This window comes from Nicotiana tomentosiformis, chromosome 3 (assembly GCF_000390325.3).
Source record: "Nicotiana tomentosiformis chromosome 3, ASM39032v3, whole genome shotgun sequence".
In the NCBI taxonomy this organism is placed as follows: Eukaryota; Viridiplantae; Streptophyta; class Magnoliopsida; order Solanales; family Solanaceae; genus Nicotiana; species Nicotiana tomentosiformis.
Window position 1 is genome coordinate 26,909,013 of NC_090814.1, and position 21,246 is coordinate 26,930,258.

At 41.6% G+C, this 21,246-nt stretch overlaps 3 protein-coding genes across 3 annotated transcripts; 1 reads left to right on the forward strand and 2 right to left on the reverse strand.

Annotated features, from left to right (window-relative positions):
• The first annotated feature begins 6,501 nt into the window (after nucleotides 1-6,501).
• LOC138907522 (uncharacterized) lies at nucleotides 6,502-7,716 on the forward strand. Its single transcript, XM_070198121.1, has 2 exons — nucleotides 6,502-6,703; nucleotides 6,896-7,716. Exons 1-2 carry the CDS (start codon nucleotides 6,502-6,504, stop codon nucleotides 7,714-7,716), a joined length of 1,023 nt encoding a protein of 340 aa, XP_070054222.1.
• Nucleotides 7,717-12,304: 4,588 nt separating this feature from the next.
• Nucleotides 12,305-12,679, reverse strand: LOC138907524 (uncharacterized). Its single transcript, XM_070198122.1, has one exon. It carries the CDS (start codon nucleotides 12,677-12,679, stop codon nucleotides 12,305-12,307), a length of 375 nt encoding a protein of 124 aa, XP_070054223.1.
• Nucleotides 12,680-19,508: 6,829 nt separating this feature from the next.
• On the reverse strand, nucleotides 19,509-19,877 carry LOC138907525 (uncharacterized). Its single transcript, XM_070198123.1, has one exon. The coding sequence runs from the start codon at nucleotides 19,875-19,877 to the stop codon at nucleotides 19,509-19,511; it is 369 nt and encodes a 122-aa protein (XP_070054224.1).
• Nucleotides 19,878-21,246: the final 1,369 nt, after the last annotated feature.

Consider the following 21,246-nt stretch of genomic DNA (forward strand, 5'->3'; position numbering starts at 1 on the left):
TTTCATGGTTATACTTGGGGGCATGGCAATCTCCGTAATTTGATTGGTTTGGAGGTGTTTGATTCTGATAGTTTTTTTCTGTGTAAATGGGACCCGAAAGAGTTATGGTGGTTTAGGGCACACTTGAGGTTTGCGTTCTCTACAGTTATGGGAAATTGGTTCCGTGTTGCAATATTTTCCTCCCCAAAATGAGTTAAGTGAATGGTTTCTAGCCAATGAAGCATTTATTCTACTGGTGGTTCAGGAGTTATGACAGAATTCTTGTACCGTCGCGTAATAGCATGATAGGTGCAGTGAGCAGTGTGGAATTGGAATTGAAGGATCAAGGTTACGGTTTAGTTTGGCGGGGATGTCACGAGCTCGGGGGAATGGGGAAAGATTTCATATGTTTAGAGTATGCTGGTGCTATTTTAGTGTCGCATGAGAATTGTGTTCTGTGGAAGAGGCATAGTGTATTAAATTGCAGATTCTTGATTTGTATTACTGAAATGGTATGGTTAGTAACCATGGATGTGAAAATTTTGCTACCTGGTGCAGAATGTTGTGGGAGTATCTCTCACGGGAAGATTATATAAGCGTGACGTGTCAGTCATTTAGTGGAAGAGATTGAAATCAGGTATGGAGATTCTGGTACTGTTGCTGATGGGAGAGATTATGTCTCAGAAACACACTATCCCAGTGGTTGCAAACTATGAAAGTTTGATCCGGATCTGACGGCTGATCGTATGTGTCATGGATAGGTTCAGTGTGAATCTTTGGAAGGTTATTGACCTATTTCAGGATGATTTAAATCGGATTTGAGCCCATTAGTAGGCCTAATGTGAATGTATAATCTTTACTAGATCAGATATGCTTATTTGGCATAACATTGCTTATGGATGGGTCTTCGGGCATGGTGGATGTTATTCCTTCCTTTGTCTATTTTAGGTGCTACTCTTTTATGCCATGTGGGTTGTGAAACGGCTTGGTTATTCACACGTGTGTTGTGATCCTATGTAGCTTATGGTGTTATATGAGCGAGATGTCTCTCGTGATGCATGTTGTTCATTGTACCTTAGTAGTGCTTGGCATTTTGTAGCGCATGGCGCTATCTGTCTCCCCAGGGTTATGTTTATGCACTGGGTGTGCTTGTGGTCGATATACGCGTGTTTAGTGGGTATGAGAATTTTGGCTCGATGGGTATTACCTTATTTATTGTCATGTGTGGATCGACTGGCACGCCGCCATAGGTATGCTGTTTGGATCAGGTTGCTCACCGCATCAGTATCATGTGTGGATCGAGATGCACACCGCAACAATAAGATGTTGGGTACAGTTCCGTGTACTCAATTTTTTGTGTTTTGTCTCTCATCTCTGAGATAGGTTCATAGCATTCGTTTGGTTGTTTTATTCGTTACGCGGGCTAGATAATTCTGTACTCGAGTTCGCTTTGCCTTATTGGTCATATTCGAGTTGTGGATTGTTTGTGCACTAATGGCGTTGTATTAGATTTTTGACGGTGTTTGAGGTGGCTTACTGCCCTGGCAACTTGTACTGGGTGAGACGAGGTTGTTGGACCTGAAACAAGTGCAATCAGATTTATATAATGTATATTGGAATGAAAATGTCACTAATCAGTTCAGAATGAGATAATGGTTCTTGTCGAGCGGAGAGACTCCATGAGTTATTATTTTGGCGGGTGGATATGAGTTTCTACACATCCTTTTCAACGTTGCAGTATCGCGAGGGTTGGAATATGGCTTGTATGTGCTATGGGGTATATTACAGGCATTGGGTTCATAAATCTGCTGCCATTGTTATGGTTGGAGGATGTTACTATGTTCAAATAAATTATGCGGTGCATTGTGTGATTACAGCATGGGTGTATTCTCATGTTTTAGTACAACTTGTTGATATTGATAGGATGTACAAATGCTAGAATCAGACCTTGTAGAGAATTTCGGATGTTGGGATTTGGTTCTAAGGCTTTCGGGCGAAGATAACAGGAAGGATCATCAGTTTGGGTTGAGCTAATGTGCTCATATGGATTGTGGTGGCATGGGTAGGTGTACAAGGTGTTAAATACTGATTTTGGGCAACTCTGGAACGGTTCTTGGCACGTTCAAGGATGAATGTATGTTTAAGTGGGGGAGAATGTAACGACCTAACTGGTCGTTATGAGCTCTACCACGCCGTTTGGCGATTTGAGGCCTTGAGTAGCTTCACTTTATGTATTATGACCTACACATGTGGTTGGTTTTATATTTCGAGAGGTTCAGAGTTGATTTGGAAGAATAATTCTCAATTCGGAAGCTTTTAGTTGGCAGAGTTGACCAAGGTTTGACTTTTGAGTAAACGACCTCAGAATCAGGATTTTAAGGTTCCGATAAGCTCATAAGGAAATTTTGAACTTCGACGTATGTTCGGGTTGAGTATCGGTTGGTCCAGGAGCGATTCAATGCTTATTATCGGAAGTTTGCATTTTTGAAGGTTTGAAATTTGGTAAGATTGACTTAGAGTGTACTTTGGTGTTATTGGACTCCGGACGATGTTCCGGGACCTTAGATAGGTTCATTTTATTGGTTGGAATTGTGTGTGAAGTGTAGTCGTGATCCATAATGTCTATGTATGATTCAGATGAGTTCGGCAAAGTTTGAATGTTTGAAAATTAGAAAAAGGATTTTGATTGTCGATTTGTGGTTCTGATGTTATTCGTGGTGTTTTGAGCATTTGGATAAGTTTGGATAAGGTATTAGGACTTGTTGATTTGATTGGACGGGGACCCGAGGGCATCCGGTGTGTTTCAGAATGGTTTCAGACCAAGTTGGATGATTTGCTACGGCTGGTGCTGGTTTCTGGTGTTGGATCCGTGAAGGCAATCGCTCGGATATTCCCCTATCCCAACCCGGGAACGGACCAGAGGGAACCGCAGCATGGGGAATGTCCGCGTCTCGTCGTAAGGCTCATTTTGAGTTATGGGTCATAAGGCGGGCAACTTTATCTGATCAAGGGATGGGGCACAAGGGTCCTGGTACTATACATGTGCAAAAAACCCCAGAGGTGACTGTAATGAGTAGAAATCTCACTCACGGGCCTAAACGACGAGCAAACACTTAAACGTGAGAGCAAGGGATCACCCAACGAATGGACGAGCTCAAAGGGGGGAGGGAGGCAAGAACCATGCTTTCAGAGACCTAACCCAACCCGGTCCAAATCATATCTGAATTGTGAGAATAATTGACTACGTCGTGCCATAAAGGATCATTTTCCAAACGGGACAGGGCCAAGCCTTTAGGTTGTTTAAATATATCTCCGACGCTACTCTCCCGGCAAGAACATCGTTTTATATTATGGTTTTTTTGGCGAGTTCGGTCAGGAGGGACAAAAGAGAGATGGTTTTTATCAATCAAAACCAGTTCTTCGCGAACACGAAGGGATGCACGCGTTCGTGAAGAAGGATTGTGACTGCTAGGAATTTGTGCTATGCGTTCGCGATGGAGGTCTTGGGTTCTGATAAGTGTGGATTTTAACCACTTATTAGAACCTTCTTGCTTTAGTTTTTAGTCCTAAAGTAATGATTTGTCTTTTCGAATCTATTAAATATGTATAAATTGCAGGCATGCTGGAGGATGTGAGCTCAATGAAGAAATCTAACTTAAAAAGGAGATGTCCTAGCTCAAATAGCCAAAGAGGAGAAGTGCAAAGAAATGTGCGGTCCGCAGAACCTATACTGCGACTGCTGATGTAGGTGTGGCCCACAAAATGACAATTGAAGTATCTGAGGCTCTTAGCAGCAGTGCGGTCCGCACACCAAATTGTGTGACCGCAGAAGCTGATCGCACTGATAAGTTGGAAAAGATGAGAGAATGTGCAAAAGATCAAGTCTGAAGCCTCCTTGAAGCGCGATCCATAGCCAAATTGTGCGGCCGCTGAAGCTGAAGTGCGGCTACAGAAGTTATTGCGCGGCCGTAGAATCCCTCCTACTGCAAGGGAATCAGATGAAAGTGCTGACCGCATCCAAATTGTGCAGCCGCAGAACCTCCTGAAGGGTATTTTTGTCACCAAATTTTAGAGAACTAAAAGTAGATGAGAAACAATTTTTTCAAGGCAATTTTAATATTAAATTTAGAATTTTAGCAGCTGCTAGCAGTTAGATTTAGCTATTTTGGGAAATTGGTGACTAAATTTAGAGAAGACCCATTATTATTATCTTTTAATTTTAGTTTTATGTCTTCAATTACTTCTTTTTCATTTTCCATGCCTATGAGTATGGGTAGTCAGATTTTATCTAGGGTTGTGATCCAATCCTAGTGTGTAAAATTTATGGGTATTTAATATTAATGCTTGTTATAGATTGGGTGTCTATTATTTAGCCCTTTGAATACTTTATTTCTAAAATTAATAGTTGCAAATATTGATTCATGCCTATTTGACTTAGTTCTTGCTTGAGAAAGAGGAACCTAGTCTAGGAAAACATGGCTACCAAGAAATTGAACTAGTTGAAGTTTTGATTAGTTTGATTAAAGGATTTGAACTAAATATAGGGATAATCCCACTTGGACTCATATCAATTGTTTAGATTGCTACCCATATGGTCTTGAGAAAGCCAATTAGGGCATATTCACTCTTTGACCGCGAGGTATTGAGTGAATACTTGAGAATTGAGAGTCATAACACACCCCGATCTACTAAGCAAGCAAAGATTTTCTATATTCATTAGGTTTACACCTATGTGAAGGTTATATCCCTAGGCTTTTTCCTTACTTGTTAAAAAAACCAAAAACATTTCACTCTCTACTTGTTTACTAGCTAGTTCAATCTTTTAGAAGTTAATTTAGATAACAATTTCCCAGTATTGTTTGAAAGATAAATTTAGTTATTTCATGTTCTCTTCTTAAGTGTTTACCTTAGCATCGATCTAAACTCCACGTGGATTCGACCCCAACTCACGGTGGGTTTTATAATTGCAACGACCATTTCATACTAGTTTCTTGGGTGTGAATTGGACGTGATCAATTTTTGGCGCCATTGCCGAAGAGTTTTACGGTATTAGCTATATACTTGAGTTTGGTTCTTGAAATATCTTCTTTTACTTTCGTGCTTATAATTTGTTGAAGTGATCGTAAGTTCCCAATGGCGAACAATGAACTTGGAAACTTGCCATTGTGAGAGGTGGATGGCGAAGAGGAGCAACTTGATAAAGTTCCTCAAGCTCCACAACAAAACTGCCGAGGCTGTGGTCAAGAAGACAATGTGCCTCAACCTCCCACCTCCTCCACCACCACACCCACAAGCGGTGCAACATCGAATTTTTCCCAATGAAGGTTATGCAAGTGCCATATTCCCCCCTCGCATTAGTGCAGGAAACTTTCAAATTACCAATGTGATGCTCACTTTTCTTGAGCAACGAGGTTATTTCACCGGGGCGCCGAGTCAAAATGCTTACAAGAATTTGAAAGGTTTTGTGGATATTTGTTGGGGGAGCAAACAGACAAATATGTTGGAAGATGCTTTTCGGCTAAGACATTTTCCCTTCTCATTAAAGGGTAAGGTTTTGGATTGGTTGGAATGCTTGCCTAATAATTCTATCCATACTTGGGATGAATTGGCGGCGAAGTTTATTTCAAAGTTTTTCTCTCCCGGGCATATGGCTACTCTATGGGATGAAATATTGGCTTTCAAGCAAGAACCCAATGAACCTCTGCATGAAATTTGGGAGCGATATCAGACAATAGTGAAGGAGTGACCAAATAATGATATGACCGATAACATGATCCAACAAACTTTCTACCATGGTATTAATAATACGAATCAATGTGTGGTCAATCAATTGGATGGCGTTAATTTTATGACAACACCTTATGCGGAGGCATGTGAGATTCTTGATGAAATGTCAGAAACCTCTTCGGCTTGGCAATCCCGAGCTAATGTTACCCAAGGTGATCCCAACATGATTCATCTTCATAATGAGTTGCAAGACCATGGGCAAGCTATTGCCGAATTGACTACAACTATGACTCAACTTGCTAAGGCCCAACTTCATCAATCCCAAGCTCCTAAGCAAGTTCATGCTATGGAATGAGTGAATGTCTTGGCCAATAAGAAGAGGACCAAAGGTCCACAATTTCAATCCCGAGTGGAGAATTATGCACAAGATGATGGTATCTTTGACCAAGATGATTCTTATCAAGAGCAAGAAGAAGAGGTACAATTTATGAACAATTACCAAGGCAACAGAACAATTTTCAAGGCTCCAATCAAAATCAATGGCATTCTCAAAATAACCAAGGTAATTGGGATTTTAGTAATCAAAGGAATTGGCATAACAACAATAATAACCAAGGGAATTGGGGAGGCAACAATAAGGGAAATTGAGGAAACAATAACAATCATGAAAATCAAGGTTCGGGTTTTCAAAGTCCCCCAATGTACCAACAACCAAGCAATCCACCTCCTTATATTTCCCATGGTTCAAGTTATTTAAAAAATGAAATGAGCCATATTGAGAACATGTTCAAGTAAATGGTGGAGAAGAATGAGGATTTGGATGCCCAACTTGCCTCACATACCACATCAATCCGTAATCTTGAAGTTCAAATGGGGCAAATCTCTCAAGCTCTTAATACTCGTCCTAAGGGTTCATTATCAAGTTACACGGTAGTGAACCCAAAGGGTGGTAATAACACGGGGCATGTCATGGAGATTATCACAAGAAGTGGAAGAGGTGGGAATTCACCCACCTCAAATGAAAGGCAACTTATGGATGATGACTAAGAGATCCAAGAGAAGGAAATTACACGTAATAATGTTCAAGTACATGATGAAGTTCAGATTGATATTGATGATGATGTGGAGGAGACCCAAGAAGAGGTGAACCCGTCTAGGGAACACATTATTGACATACTATAACCGGTAGTGAAAAAGGCTAAGGCACCCTTGCCAAAGCCTCCATCTCCTTACCTTCAAAGGCTTGCTAAGCAAAATGGTGAAAATCAATTCAAGAAGTCTATTCAAATGATGAAAGGTCTCTCTATTAATGTGCAATTGGTAGAAGCTTCGGAACAAATGCCCCGTTATGCTAAGTTTATGAAAGATCTTGTGACCAAGAAGAGGTCGATGAATTTTGAAACTATCAAGGTCACACATCAAGTGAGTGAAATTGTTCATTCCATGGATCCTAAGTTGGAGGATTCCGATGCTTTAATGATTCCTTGTACCATTAGAAGTTCCGATTTTGCTAAAGCTCTTTGTGATACTAGGGCGAGTATCAATTTGATGCCCTACTCGGTGTTCAAAACTTTGGGGATTGGGAAAGCAAGACCCATATCTATGAGTTTGCAAATGGTCGATCATATCATGAAGAGGCCATTGGGAGTGATTGAGGATGTCTTGGTCCAAGTTGATAAGTTTATCCTTGCAGCGAACTTTGTGATTCTAGATTGTGAGTTTGACTATGAAGTGCCTATTATTCTTGGAAGGCATTTCCTTTATATGTGTAATGCCCTCTGTGATGTGGGAGTCAGAGAACTCACTTTCCGGGTTGGTGATGAGCAAGTGGTATTCCATGTATGCAAGTCTATGCGTCAACCAAATAGCAATGAAGTGTGTTCTTTTGTGGACTTCGTAATCAATGTCATTATTGAGGACACAAGTGCTACAATCAATGTTGGTGACATGTTGGAATCCACTTTGCTCAAATTTGCCGATGATAGATGGATCGTTTCATGGAATGTGTGAACTCTTTGCAAGGAATGGGGTCTTACAACTATGCACCCCGCAAGTTATCTTTGGATCTAGAGAATAGGAAGACTCATCCTACAAATTCTTCTATCGAAGAACCACCTACTTTGGAGTTAAAACTATTGCCACCTCACCTTCGGTATGAATTTCTTGGCCTTTCTTCTACTTTAAAGGTTATTATTTCCTCTTGTTTGACTAAAATGCAGGTTTATTCCACATTGACAGTGTTGCAAAGGAGGAAGAAAGCCATTAGGTGTATTTGGAGGACATTCTGGTATAAGCCCCACATTTTGCATACATAAGATCAAGTTGGAGGATGGTGCCAAACCGTCCATAGAGCATCAAAGAAGACTCAACGAAGCTATGCAAGAGGTGGTCAAAAAGGAGATTATCAAGTGGTTGGATGTCGGGGTTGTCTACCCCATTTCTAATAGTTCATGGACCTCTCCGGTTCAATGTGTCCTAAAGAAGGGGGGCATGACGGTTGTTACCAATGATAGGAATGAGTTGATTCCTACAGGAAAGGTCACCGGTTGGAGAGTTTGTATGGATTATCGTAAGCTCAACAAAGTCACAAGGATGGATCACTTTCCTTTTCCTTCCATGGATCAAATGCTTGATAGATTGGCTGGCCGTGCTTTCTTGATGGGTACTCGAGCTACATCTAAATTCTTATTGCTCCAGAAGATCAAGAGAAAACCACTTTTACATGTCCATATGGTACTTTTGCTTTCAAACAAATGCCTTTTGGTTTGTGCAATGCATCAGTGACTTTTCAACGGTGTATGATGGCTATTTTCACGAACATGGTCGATGATTGTCTTCATGGTTGAGGAAGGCATAGTCCTTGGCCATAAGATTTCAAAGAATGGTATTAAAGTGGACAAGGAGAAGATTGAAGTTATTTCTAAGCTTCCACCCCCACCCCCACCTCGGTGAAGGCTATACGGAGTTTCTTGGGCCATGCGGGTTTCTACCGGCAATATATCAAGGATTTATTTTAAGTGGTTAACCCGGTGTGCAAGCTCCTTGAGAAGGATGCCGAGTTTCATTTCAATGATTATTGTATGAGAGCTTTTGAACAATTCAAGCTCAAGTTGACAACTACTCCTATCATTACATCTCCAAATTGGAGTTCGCCATTCGAGCTCATGTATGATGCAAGTGATATAGCGGTTGGGGAAACGTATCAACAAAGTTTTTCATCTGGTTTACTATGCCAGTAAGACCATGAATAATTCCATCAATTATACCATTATGGAGAGAGAGCTCCTTGATATTGAGAAGTTCCTCCCATACTTGATGGGTGCCAAAGTTATTGTCCACACGGATCATGCGGCAGTTCTCTATATGATGAGTAAAAAGGAAACTAAAGCTCGATTGATGAGATGGGTGATTTTGTTGCAAGAGTTTGATGTTGACATCAAAGATAAGACAGAAATAGAAAATCAAGTGGCGGACCTCTTATCTCATTTGGAGGAGGAGGGGAGGCCACATGATGGCCTTGAAATCAGTGACTCTTTTACCGATGAACAACTTTTGGCACTTTCAATGAAAGAGGTACCGTGGTTCGCGAATTTGGAAAATTTTCTTGTGAGTGGTATCATTCCGGATGGTACTCCGCGAGCAATCACAAGTGATGGAGGGTCACATTTTTGCCACAAAGCTTTTGATACTGTTACGCCCCGACCTCGGGAAGCGCGACCGGCACTCAACCAAGTTGATCGGGCCGAGCAAGCCTGTACAATGCCTTCTACCCGAACTCACTCATGAATAAACGAAAGATCCATTTCATTAATTAGAAAATGGGGAGGATCATGTGAACAAAACCGATTCCTTATCATTCATCAATTTCAAAATACATACACTTTCATAGTTTGAAGTGGAACGTGTGATACAAATACAACATTACTAGTTTGACTTACCCAACACCAACATACCATCCACACTATGTCTACGGAGCCTCTAATAGATACAAAAGCGTATGATGATAGTGCCGGCAATAAGGCCCCAGCTATACCTCAAAACATAATACATAAGAAACAAAAGATATACGACCCCGATATGAAGTGGGGCTCACCAAGTCAGAAGGGGAAAATAGTGTACCACTATCAATGATCAAAGCCGCCTGCTGTGGAACCATCTGCATCCATTAATGATGCAGCACCTCCGGTAAAAGGGACATTAGTACATATGGAATAGTACTAGTATGAACGACTAAACACCCTCTCAATAGATGAATGATAACACAAGGAAGGACAATCATAAAATCAATGGGTGCCTCAAATAATACCATAACATCAAGTTAGGAGAAAGACAGGTTTTCAAGTAAATTTCCATATTTTTGGTTGGGAGATCTTAGCACCGATATACTATCGTCATTTTAGCACGGAGTATGGTCAGGGCCCGATCGGCTATGCCGTCTCACCCAAAGACATCAACCACAATCACAACCGTTATCTCAATCTCAATCATTGTTTCGATCATAATCTAGAGCACAATCACCACCATGAGTGCGGCATGGCATCGGATCACAACCCGACCAGCTAGGCCATTTCACCACAATGCCGTGTGGATCGACATCACCCTTTTCTATCAATTATCTCATCTCAATAAAGGGGAATATTTTAATCAGATCAATCTCATCCCAACAAAGGGGTACAATCACAATTCACTCCTACACCGACACATGTAGTTTTGGGGTTAGGTTATTTCAACCTACTCTTCCTCTGTGACTAACGATACTCCCAGGGTGTTTATTTATTTAAAGGATTGACAACTCATTTCATTATCTTTTATATATCATTCATTTCATTCGCACCAATGGCCATAACACAATGTCACTCTTGGCACGTTGGTCGTATTTCATATTTTATGTTCATCACTTTCACTTTCAAATATCATCACGGATCATCAACAACAAAGTATTTCTATTCAAGACTTTAAGTCCACATATGAGCAAATAAGAATGTTAAGCACATTGAGACTTCTTATACAATTTGGCATAATAACTTTCATTTGAATCACGACTTGAAGTTATACCATTTAGGTATGCAACCCATGCGTCGAGCACATTTTCAAATAGAACATAACATAACAAGAACATTTGGAATACATATTGAATATATATCTTTTGACACAAGGCTTATTTGGAATAATCAATTTATAATGAACAACTCAGGACTTACAAGGACATTTTGGGGTTCAATTCTAAAAGAGAAGTTTAGCCAACATATCTCGCCTCGATCTTTTTAAATTACTACGATGTTCCGGAATTCTTAGCCACTTCGATCTATTTAGAGATATAGCAAAAATATACACAAATTAGGAAGGAGTTCATAGTTCCAGCTTATTTGAGCATTTTATCAAACACTAGGTGTGCATTAAGGTTTCAAGGTCCTCGTATGATGGATTCCTTCATCCCCAACCCAATATCTACCTTTTTTTTTAGCTCAACAACCTTCCTACAACTTTGTTGGTATATGCATGCATAGATAACACCCCCACACCTAAGAATTACACTCTCCATTATCCATTTTCTACCCCAAAATCGAAATTGAAGACTAGGGTATGGAACCTTACCTCTTGGATGAAGAATTTGTGACTTGCTCTTGTGAATTCTTCAAGACATGAGCAAGGATTGGTAAACAATAACCTTAAGAATTTCCCCTTTCCCTCTATACCACTCCACTCTCTCTAAATATCAGTTAGGACTAGCAAAAATAACCCACAAGTTGTTTTTATGAAAATGGGATCGTGTGAAATTTTCCAAACATAAACGCTTTGAAGACGGGTCTGCGGTCGCAGATCGGACTGCAAAACAGGTATTCGGCTCGCAAAGGGGACCGCAGAAAAGGGTCCCAAAACTGGGTTGTTCGGGTTGGGCATGTGGTCCGCATACCAACTCTGTGAGCTCATAATGGACCGCAAAACCTCCTTCCGAAGTTTCTCATGTTGGCTTCTACGATGAATGTGCGGCCCACGAAATGATCATGCGGCCGCATAATTGACCGCAAAAATATCATCCCAAATTTTCCCAGTTCTCTACTTCTCTCAACGACAGATCTGCAGTCTACAGATCAGTTCTGCGACCGTAGAATGGACCGTAGAAATGCCCTACTCTGCCAAACAAAATTTCTTCAACTCCCCAACGTGCTGTTCAACCTAAAAAGTCTGTACCGCGGCGAGGATGGCATCAAGAAACCCTGGGGTTTAGTTGAAATTTTACGGGGCCTTACATCCTCCCCCGCTTAAGATCATTCATCCTTGAATGAGGGTCAAAATTTGCCATTAGAAACCAATGTGACTCAGCTGCTATTCCACACACTAGAAGTGCCAATTTTTTGACTAACTCCCTAAATTTCCAAGAGATTTGCCAGAGTTTCCCATGTAGCTACGCCTATCCACCGTGGCCCATGTATCCCAGAAACCAATCCTAACAACAACCAACGATGCAACATAACATAAAAACAATGCCAACCGTGGCCTCACGAGCAGTATATTTCCAAAAAGGAACACCCTTAACATCAACTGTACAAATGATACATAATTCTCAAGGAACAATTTCATAGAATCGATTACATAGCTATTTAAATAAATGAGGGTACTTCTTCTTCATATCTTCCTCGGCCTCCCAGGTGGCCTCTTCAATATAATGGTTTTGCCATAGTACTTTCACGGAGGCAATTTCTTTATTTCTCAGCTGACGGACTTTTCTATCAAGAATGGCAATTGGAATTTCTTCATAAGTCAATTCCTCGTTAACCTCAATAGCCTCAACTAGAACAATAAGCGACGGATCTCCAACCACTTTCTTCAACATGGATACGTGGAACACATGGTGCCCTAAAGATATCTCTGGAGGTAGTTCAAGCTTGTAAGCCACCCGACCAATCCTTTGAATGACTCTGTACGGTCCGACATACCTCAGACTCAACTTCACTTTCTTACCAAACCGCATTATACCCTTCATGGTAGAAACCTTCAAGAATACCCACTCATCCTCTTTAAACTCCAAATCCCTGTGGCACACATCCGAATAGGACTTTTGATGACTCTGTGCAGTTTTCAATAGTTCCGTAATGATCTTAACCTTCTCAAGAGCTTGATGCACGAGGTCTGGCTCTATCAACCCTGCTTACCCAATCTCAAACCATCTAATGAGAGATCTATATCTCCTGCCATATAAAGCCTCGAACGGTGCCATCTGAATGTTAGCATGATACCTGTTATTGTAGGCAAACTTTATGAGCAGCAAATGATCACTCCAGCTACCCTTGAAGTTAAGAATACAAGCGCACAACATATCCTCGAGCGTTTGAATAGGTCGCTCTGCCTGCCCATCAGTCTGCGGGTGAAAGGCTGTATTAAGATTTGCCTGAGTACCCAAACATTGCTGAAACTTCTTCCAACAATTAGCCGTGAACTGTGCCCCTCGATCTGAGATAATAGAAACTGGAGTGCCATGCAACCTGACTATTTCCTTGATATACTACTAAGCATACTGTTCTGAGGTGTTGGTAGCTTTAACAGGTGAGAAGTGAGCTGATTTTGTGAGTCGATCCACAATCACCCAAATCAAGTTCTATGTCAACCCACCGGGCTTTTGGGGCTCGACCTTCACTTGTTGTAAATTTGGACTTCTTGCCACAAAGTCTGCCACATTCCTCTTCTTATCATTCCACCAGTATACTTCCCTAAGATCATGATACATCTTTGTAGAGCCCGGGTGCACGGAATACCTAGAAGCGTGAGCCTCGGCCATGATTCTTTCCTGGAGACCATCTACAGTTGGAACACATAGTCACCCTTGGTACCTCAATTGTACCAACAATGAATTGTTGTATTACTTCTCCTTGACCTCCACCATAAGCGATGATTCGACCATATTTTTCAAAATCACCCCTCCTTCACAAGAATCCGCAATACGAACTCCATAACTAGGTAACCGATGAACCTCCTTGGCCAACGACCTTTTATATGCCTCCAAGTAAGCCAAACTGCCCATAGATTTACGGCTAAGAGCATCCGCACAACATTAGCCTTCCTCGGATGATATATGATATCGATGTCGTAATCTTTGAGTAACTCAAGCCATCTTCTCTGCCTCATATTCAATTCCTTCTGTTTAACAATATATTGAAGGCTCTTATGGTCCGTGAATATATCCACATGGACCCCATACAAATAATGACGCCAAATCTTTAATGCAAATATCACTACCGCAAGCTCTAAGTCATGTGCTGGATAGGTCTTTTCATAATTCTTGGATTACCTAAAAGCATAAGCTATCACCTTGCCATGTTGCATTAATTCACACCTAAGTCCGATCCTTGAAGCATCACAATATACCACAAACCCATCTGTACCCTCTGGTAGAGTCAACACCCGTGTCGTAGTCAATCATGATTTCAACTCTTGGAAGCTTCTTTTACAAGCATCTCACCATTGGAACTTAACCGCATTCTGCGTCAATTTAGTCATCGGAGAGGCAAGAGTAGAGAACCGCTCCACAAATTTCCTGTAATACCCCGTAAGCCTAAGAACAACGAATCTCTATTAGAGTTTTAAGTCTAGGCCAATTCTTCACAACTTCAATCTTCTGAGGATCAACCTTAATTCATTCTCTGGAGATGACATAACCCAAGAACATGACAAATTCAACCCAAAATTCACATTTCGAAAACTTCGCATACAACTTGTGCTGATATAGAGTCTGTAGAACTGCCAGGAGATGATCAGTATGGTCCTCTCGACTTCGCAAATATAGGAGGATATCGTCAATAAACACTATCATGTAGGAGTCAAGAAAAGGCTTGAATACTCAATTCATAAGATCCATTAAAGCTACGGGGACATTTCCCAAAAGACATTACCAGGAATTCAAAGTGCCCATACCGGGTCCTGAAAGATATTTTCGGATATCCTGCTCCCTAATCTTCAATTGGTGATACCAGGATCTTAAATCACTCTTAGAGAAGTACTTAGCACCCTACAATTGATCAAACAAGTTATCTATCCTTGGCAGTGGGTACTTAGTGACCCATCCTTCTTTCTTACAAAGAGAACCGATGCACCGCAAGGCGACACACTCGGCCGAACAAAACCTTTCTCTAACAAATCTTTCTATTGTTCCCTTAGCTCCTTCAATTATGCTCATGCCATTATGTAGGGTGAAATAGATATAGGCTGTGTGCCCAGCATCACATCAATCTCCCTATCTGGTTGAATCCCATGGAGCTCATCCGCAAAGACCTCCAGAAATTCACTCACAACCGGCACAGACTCAAGTGTAGGTGCCTCAACATCAATGTTCGTAACTCAGACCAAATGGTAAATACACCCCTTGTTAATCATCTTCGTGTCCTTAAGGTAAGAAATAAACCTACTCTTCGGCACCACATCATTCCCTTCCATTCAATCACTGACCTATTTGGAAATTCAAACCTAACGGTTCTGGTTGGACAATCAAGCTTAGCAAAATATTAATAAAGCCATTCCATCCCCATTATTATATCGAAATCCACCATCCCCAATTCAATGAGATTGGCCATGGTTTCCGAACACGCATCCTGACAACACAATCCCTTTAAACCCACGCGACCACAATAGATTCACCAACCAGAGTTGATACAGAGAATAGCTCATGAAGCTGTTCTGGTTCTATCCCAAATTCCATAGAAACATAAGTAGTGACATAAAACAAAGTGGAACCTTGATCAATAAGAGCATACACATCATGAGATTGGACAGTCAATATACCTGTGACAACATCTGGAGAAGCCTCTGAACTCTAGCGCCCATCATAGTGTGGAAATGGTTGGGTCCTCCCGAACGCTGTGTACTACTCCTAGCTTCACCACGCCCTGCGGGTGCTGGAGTGCCTCAAGCTGGAGGAGGTGTTGTGGATATAGTAGCTGCAAAACTGGCTAGCTGTGTCGTACCCCCACCCATACCCTAGCAGGACGAACGATAATCCTTCTGAATGTGACCCCTCAATCCGCACACATAGCATATGAGTAGGTCCATGTAGCAGATTCCCAAGTGTATCTTTCCACACCTAGGGCATGGGGACCTCCGCTGCTGCTGGAATCTCCCACCAGGCCGACCCTACTGGGAGGATCCCCTGTTGCACTGACCGAGACTAAAATGACTCCACTGCTGTTGACTGGGCCTTGATAGCGGTGCACTGACTGAAGACTGAGCAAAAGACTGGGATGGCCTTGATGACCCTCCCTAAATGCTGACCTACCACCACTACCACCAAATGAACCACCAAAGTTGCCCGCGGACCGAGCCTTGCTGCTACCCTCTCGCTCCATTATATTCTTCAACGTATGGCTCTCTGTAGCTTGAGCAAATGCCACCATCTTCCCATAGTTCATATCAGAATTCAAGGGAGGTGTAGCGGCCTCATTGATAACTAATGGGCTAAGCCCCTGCACAAACCGACGCACTCTAGCCAACATAGTGGGCAACATGTATATACCATACTTAGACAGGCGTGCAAACCTCATATGATACTCCTACATACTCAGGCTACCTTGCCTTAAGGTCTCAAACTCAGCGGCACGGGCTGACTTAGTATCGGCAGGCAAGAAATGATCAATGAATGCATTGGCGAACTTACTCCACCTCACCGGAGGGCTCCCCTCCTCACGGGACTCCTCCCATAATTCAAACCAAGAATATGCCACCTCTTTTAGGCGGTAAGAAGCCAACTCCACTACGTCCATCTCGGTAGCACGTATAACTCAAAGAGTCTTGTGCATCTCATCAATAATGTCCTAGGGGTCCTCCTCAGGATTAGTACCCATGAACACTAGAGGATCTAACTAAAGAAACTTGTTCACCCTGGAACTAGCAGATTCCCCTGGTTGACTGGAAGAAGTAGGCGCAACATTTGATCTCTAGGCCTGAGAAGCCACTATTTGAGCCAACATCTGTATGGCTCCCCTAAGACCCCCCTCAGAAACATCGGTACTAGAAGCTGGGGCTTGAGGTGGAAATGGAATATCAGTTGGAGGGATCATTGCACCCTCAGTAGGTGTAGTGGAATCAGGCAGTGTAGTAGTCGGGGGAATATTCTCATCCCTTGGGTGCTCACCCGCATCATCAAGTAAAGAATCAACTGCCACTCTTGGGGTGGCCTTGGCTCTTTCGCCAGTTCTTGCTTTCTTCCTAGGTGCCATGTAGTGAAAATTATAGCTATGCACGAGTTAGAGGAGGAACAATCTTACAATTTTCTTTATCGCACGATCTAGAGCATCAAAGAAGGGTTTATTCCCAAATGCCTAAGTAATCTCCTAATTATAGATGTGGTCGATAACACAGTGATAAGAAGGACTCTACTAGACACGGCTCCGAGACATCCTAGGACACTTTAAAACCTTAGGCTTTGATACCAAGTTTGTCATACCCCGACCTCGGGTAGCGCGACCAACGTTCAACCGAGATGACATGGTCGAGCAAGCCTGTACAATGCCTTTTACACGAAATCACTCATGAATAAAGGAAAGACCCATTTCATTAATTAGACGATGGGGAGGATCATGTGAACAACACCGATTCCTTATCATTAGTTACATCATTTTTCAAGTTCAAAATAGATACACTTTCATAGTTTGAAGTGGAACGTGTGATACAAATACAACATTACTATTTTGACTTCCCCAACACCAACATACCACTCACACTATGTCTACGGAGCCTCTAATAAATACAAAAGAGTACAATGATAGTGCCAGCAACAAGGCTCCTGCTATACCTCAAATCATAATACACAAGGAACAAAAGATATACGACCCCGATATGAAGTGGGGCTCACCAAGTCAGCTGGGAAGAGGGTGTACCGCTATAAATGATCAAAGCCGCATGCAGTGGAACCACCTGCATCAACTAAAGATGCAGCGCCCCCAGCAAAAGGGACGTCAGTACATATGGAATAGTACTAGTATTAACGACGAAACACCCTCTCAATAGAACAAATGATAACACAAGAAAGGATAATCATAAAATCAATGGGAGCCTCAAACAATACCAAAACATCAAGTTAGGAGCAAAACAAGTTTTGAAGTAAATTTCCATATTTTTGGTTGGGAGATCTTAGCACCGATATACCACCGCGATCTTAGAATGAAGTTCGATCACGACCTGATCGCCTAGGCCGTCTCACCCAAAGACATCAACCACAATCACAATCGTTATCTCAAACTCAATAATTGTTTCAATCATAATCTCAAGACCAATTACCACTATGTGTGCTGCATGGCATCCGATCACGACCCGACCGGCTAGGCCGTCTCACCACAATGCCGTGTGGATCGACATCACCCTTTTTTAGTAATCATCTCATCCCAATAATGTGGAATATTCTCATCACATCACTCTCATCCCAATAAAGGGGTACAATCACAATTCACTCCTACACTGGCACATGTAGTTTCAGGGTTAGGTTATTTTAACCTACCCTTCCTGGGTGACTAATGATACTCCCAGGGTGTTTATTTATTTAAAGGATTGAAAACTCATTTCATTATCTTTATATATCATTCATTTCATTGGCACCAATGTCAATAATACAATGTCACTCTTGGCACGTTGGCCGTATTTCATATTTCATGTTCGTCTCTTTCACTTTCAAACTTCATCACGGAACATCAACAACAAAGCATTTCTATTCAAAACTTTAAGTCCATATATGAGCAAATAAGAATGTTAAGCACATTGAGACTTCTTACACAATTTGGTATAATAGCTTTCATTTGAATCATGACTTAAAGTTATAACATTAAGATATGCAACCCATGCTTCAAGCACATTTTCAAATATAACATATCATAACAAGAACATTTGGAATAGATATTGAACATATATCTTTTGACACAAGGCTTATTCATAATAATCAATTTATAATGAACAACTCGGGACTTACAAGGACATTGTGAGGTTCAATTCTAAAAGAGAAGTTTAGCCAACATACCTCGCCTCGAGCCTTTTAAATTACTACGATGTTCTGGAATTCTTAGCCACTTCGATCTATTTAGAGATATAGCAAAATTGAACACAAATTAGCAAGGAGTTAATAGTTCCAACTTATTTGAGCATTTTATCAAACACTAGGTGTGCATTAATGTTTCAAGGTCCTCCTATGGTGGATTCATTCAAACCCCAGTTCTCTGTTTCACTCTGAGGCAGATTTGCAGTCCACAGATCAGTTCTAGGACCGCAGAAACACCTTACCGTGCCAAACAAATTTCTTTAACTCCCCAACGCGCTCTTCAACACAAAAAGTTTGTATCGCAGCGAGCGTGGCATCATGAAACCCCGGGGTTTAGGTGAAATTTTACGGGGCCTTACATCCTCCCCTGCTTAAGATCCTTTGTCCTCAAATGAGGTCAAAATCTGCCATTAGAAACCAATGTGTCTCAACTGTTATTCTATACACCAGCAGTTCCAAATTTTTGACTAATTCCCTAAATTTAAAAAACTTTGGCTAGAGTTTCCCCTGTAACTGGGCCTATCCACCTATCAGAGAATCCCAAAAACCAATCCTAACAGCATATACATGAACCAACGAAGCAACATAACATAAAAACAATGCCAACTGTGGCCTCATGAGCAGTATATTACCAAAAAAGAACACCCTTAACATCAGCTATACAAATGATACATAATTAACAAGGAACAATTTCATAGAATTGATTACATAGATATTCAAACAAATGAGGGTACTTCTTCATCATCTCTTCCTCGACCTCCCAGGTGGCCTCTTCAATTTGTTGGTTTCTCTATAGTACTTTCACAGAGGCAATTTCTTTATTTCTCAGCTTACGGACTTGCCTATCAAGAATGGAAACTGGAATTTTTTCATAAGTTAATTCCTCATTAACCTCAATAGCTTCAACTTGAACAATAAGCAACGGATCTCCAACCACCTTTTTCAACATGGATACGTGGAACACCGGGTGCACTAAAGACATCTCTAGAGGTAGTTCAAGCTTGTAAGCCACCCGACGAATCCTCTGAATGACATTATACTGTTCGACATACCTCAGACTCAACTTCCCTTTCTTACCAAACCGCATTATACCCTTTATGGTGGAAACCTTCAAGAATACCCACTCATACTCTTTAAACTCCACATCCCTGCGGCGCATACCCGAATAGGACTTTGGATGACTCTAAGCAGTTTTCAACTATTGCATAATGATCTTAACCTTCTCCATAGCCTGATGCACGAGGTCTGGCTGTATCAACCCTGCTTCCTCAATCTCATACCATCCAATGAGAGATCTACATCTCCTACCATATAAAGCCTCGAACGGTGCCATCTGAATGCTAGCATGATAACTGTTATTGTAGGCAAACTCTATGAGCGGCAAATGATCATCCCATCTACCCTTGAAGTGAAGAATACAAGCGCGCAACATATCCTCGAGTGTCTGAATAGTCTGCTCTGGCTGCCCGTCTGTCTATTGGTGAAAGACTGTACTAAGATTTACCTTAGTACCCAAACCATGCTGAAATTTCTTCCAAATATTAGCCGTGATCTGTGCCCCTCAATCTTAGAAAATAGTAACTGGACTGCCATGCAACCTAACTATTTCCTTGATATACAACTAAGCATACTGTTTTGCTATGTCCGTAGCCTTAGCAGTTAAGAATGGAGCTGATTTTGTGAGTCGATCCACAATCGCCCAAATCGAGTCATACTTACGAGGCGTGCAAGGTAGTCCCACAACAAATTCCATATTGATCATCTCCCACTTCCACATTGGAATTTGTATGTTCTGTGTCGACCCACCGGGCCTTTGGTGCTAGGACTTCACTTGCTGACAATTTGGACATCTTGCCACAAAGTCCGCTACATTCTTCTTCATATAATTCCACGAGTAGACTTCCCTAAGATCATGATACATCTTTGTAGAGGTCGGGGGCACATAATACCTAAAAGCGTGAGAATCGGTCATGATTCTTTCCCGTAGACTATCTACATTTGGAACACATAGTTTACCTTGGTAGCTTAGTGTACCATCATCCATTCCAATAGAAAGGTTCATGGTCTTATGTTTATGAATTCCTTTCTTCAATTTTACCAACAATGGATTGTTGTATTGCTTCTCTTTGACCTCCACCACAAGTGATGATTCAGCCCTATTTTGCACAATCACCCCTCCTTCACGTGAATCCGCAAGAAGAACTCCCAAACTAGCCAACCGATGAATCTCCTTTGCCATGTTGCATTAATACACATCCAAGTCTGATCCTTGATGCATCATAATATACCACCAACCCATTTGTACCCTCTGGTAGAGTCAACACCGGTGCCTTAGTCAATCTTGATTTTAACACTTGGAAGCTTCTTTCACAAGCATCTGACCATTGGAACTTCACCGCCCTCTGCGTCACGAAACCCCGGGTTTTAGGTGAAATTTTACGGGCCCTTACAGACACTTTACTTGGCAAGTATGTCGTTACTCACAAGGTGACAACTCCCTATCCCCCACAAGTTAGTTATCAAGTGGA

What these genes read in the sequence shown, in the direction of transcription:
- LOC138907522 (XM_070198121.1), top strand. Translation starts at nt 6,502, where the DNA reads ATGGTGGAGAAGAATGAGGATTTGGATGCCCAACTTGCCTCACATACC. An exon ending in TATCACAAGAAGTGGAAGAG is followed by an intron (nt 6,704 to 6,895) that starts GTGGGAATTCAC and finishes TATAACCGGTAG; the next exon opens with TGAAAAAGGCTAAGGCACCC.
- LOC138907524 (XM_070198122.1), bottom strand. Translation starts at nt 12,679, where the DNA reads ATGCGGTTTGGTAAGAAAGTGAAGTTGAGTCTGAGGTATGTCGGACCG.
- LOC138907525 (XM_070198123.1), bottom strand. Translation starts at nt 19,877, where the DNA reads ATGCGCCGCAGGGATGTGGAGTTTAAAGAGTATGAGTGGGTATTCTTG.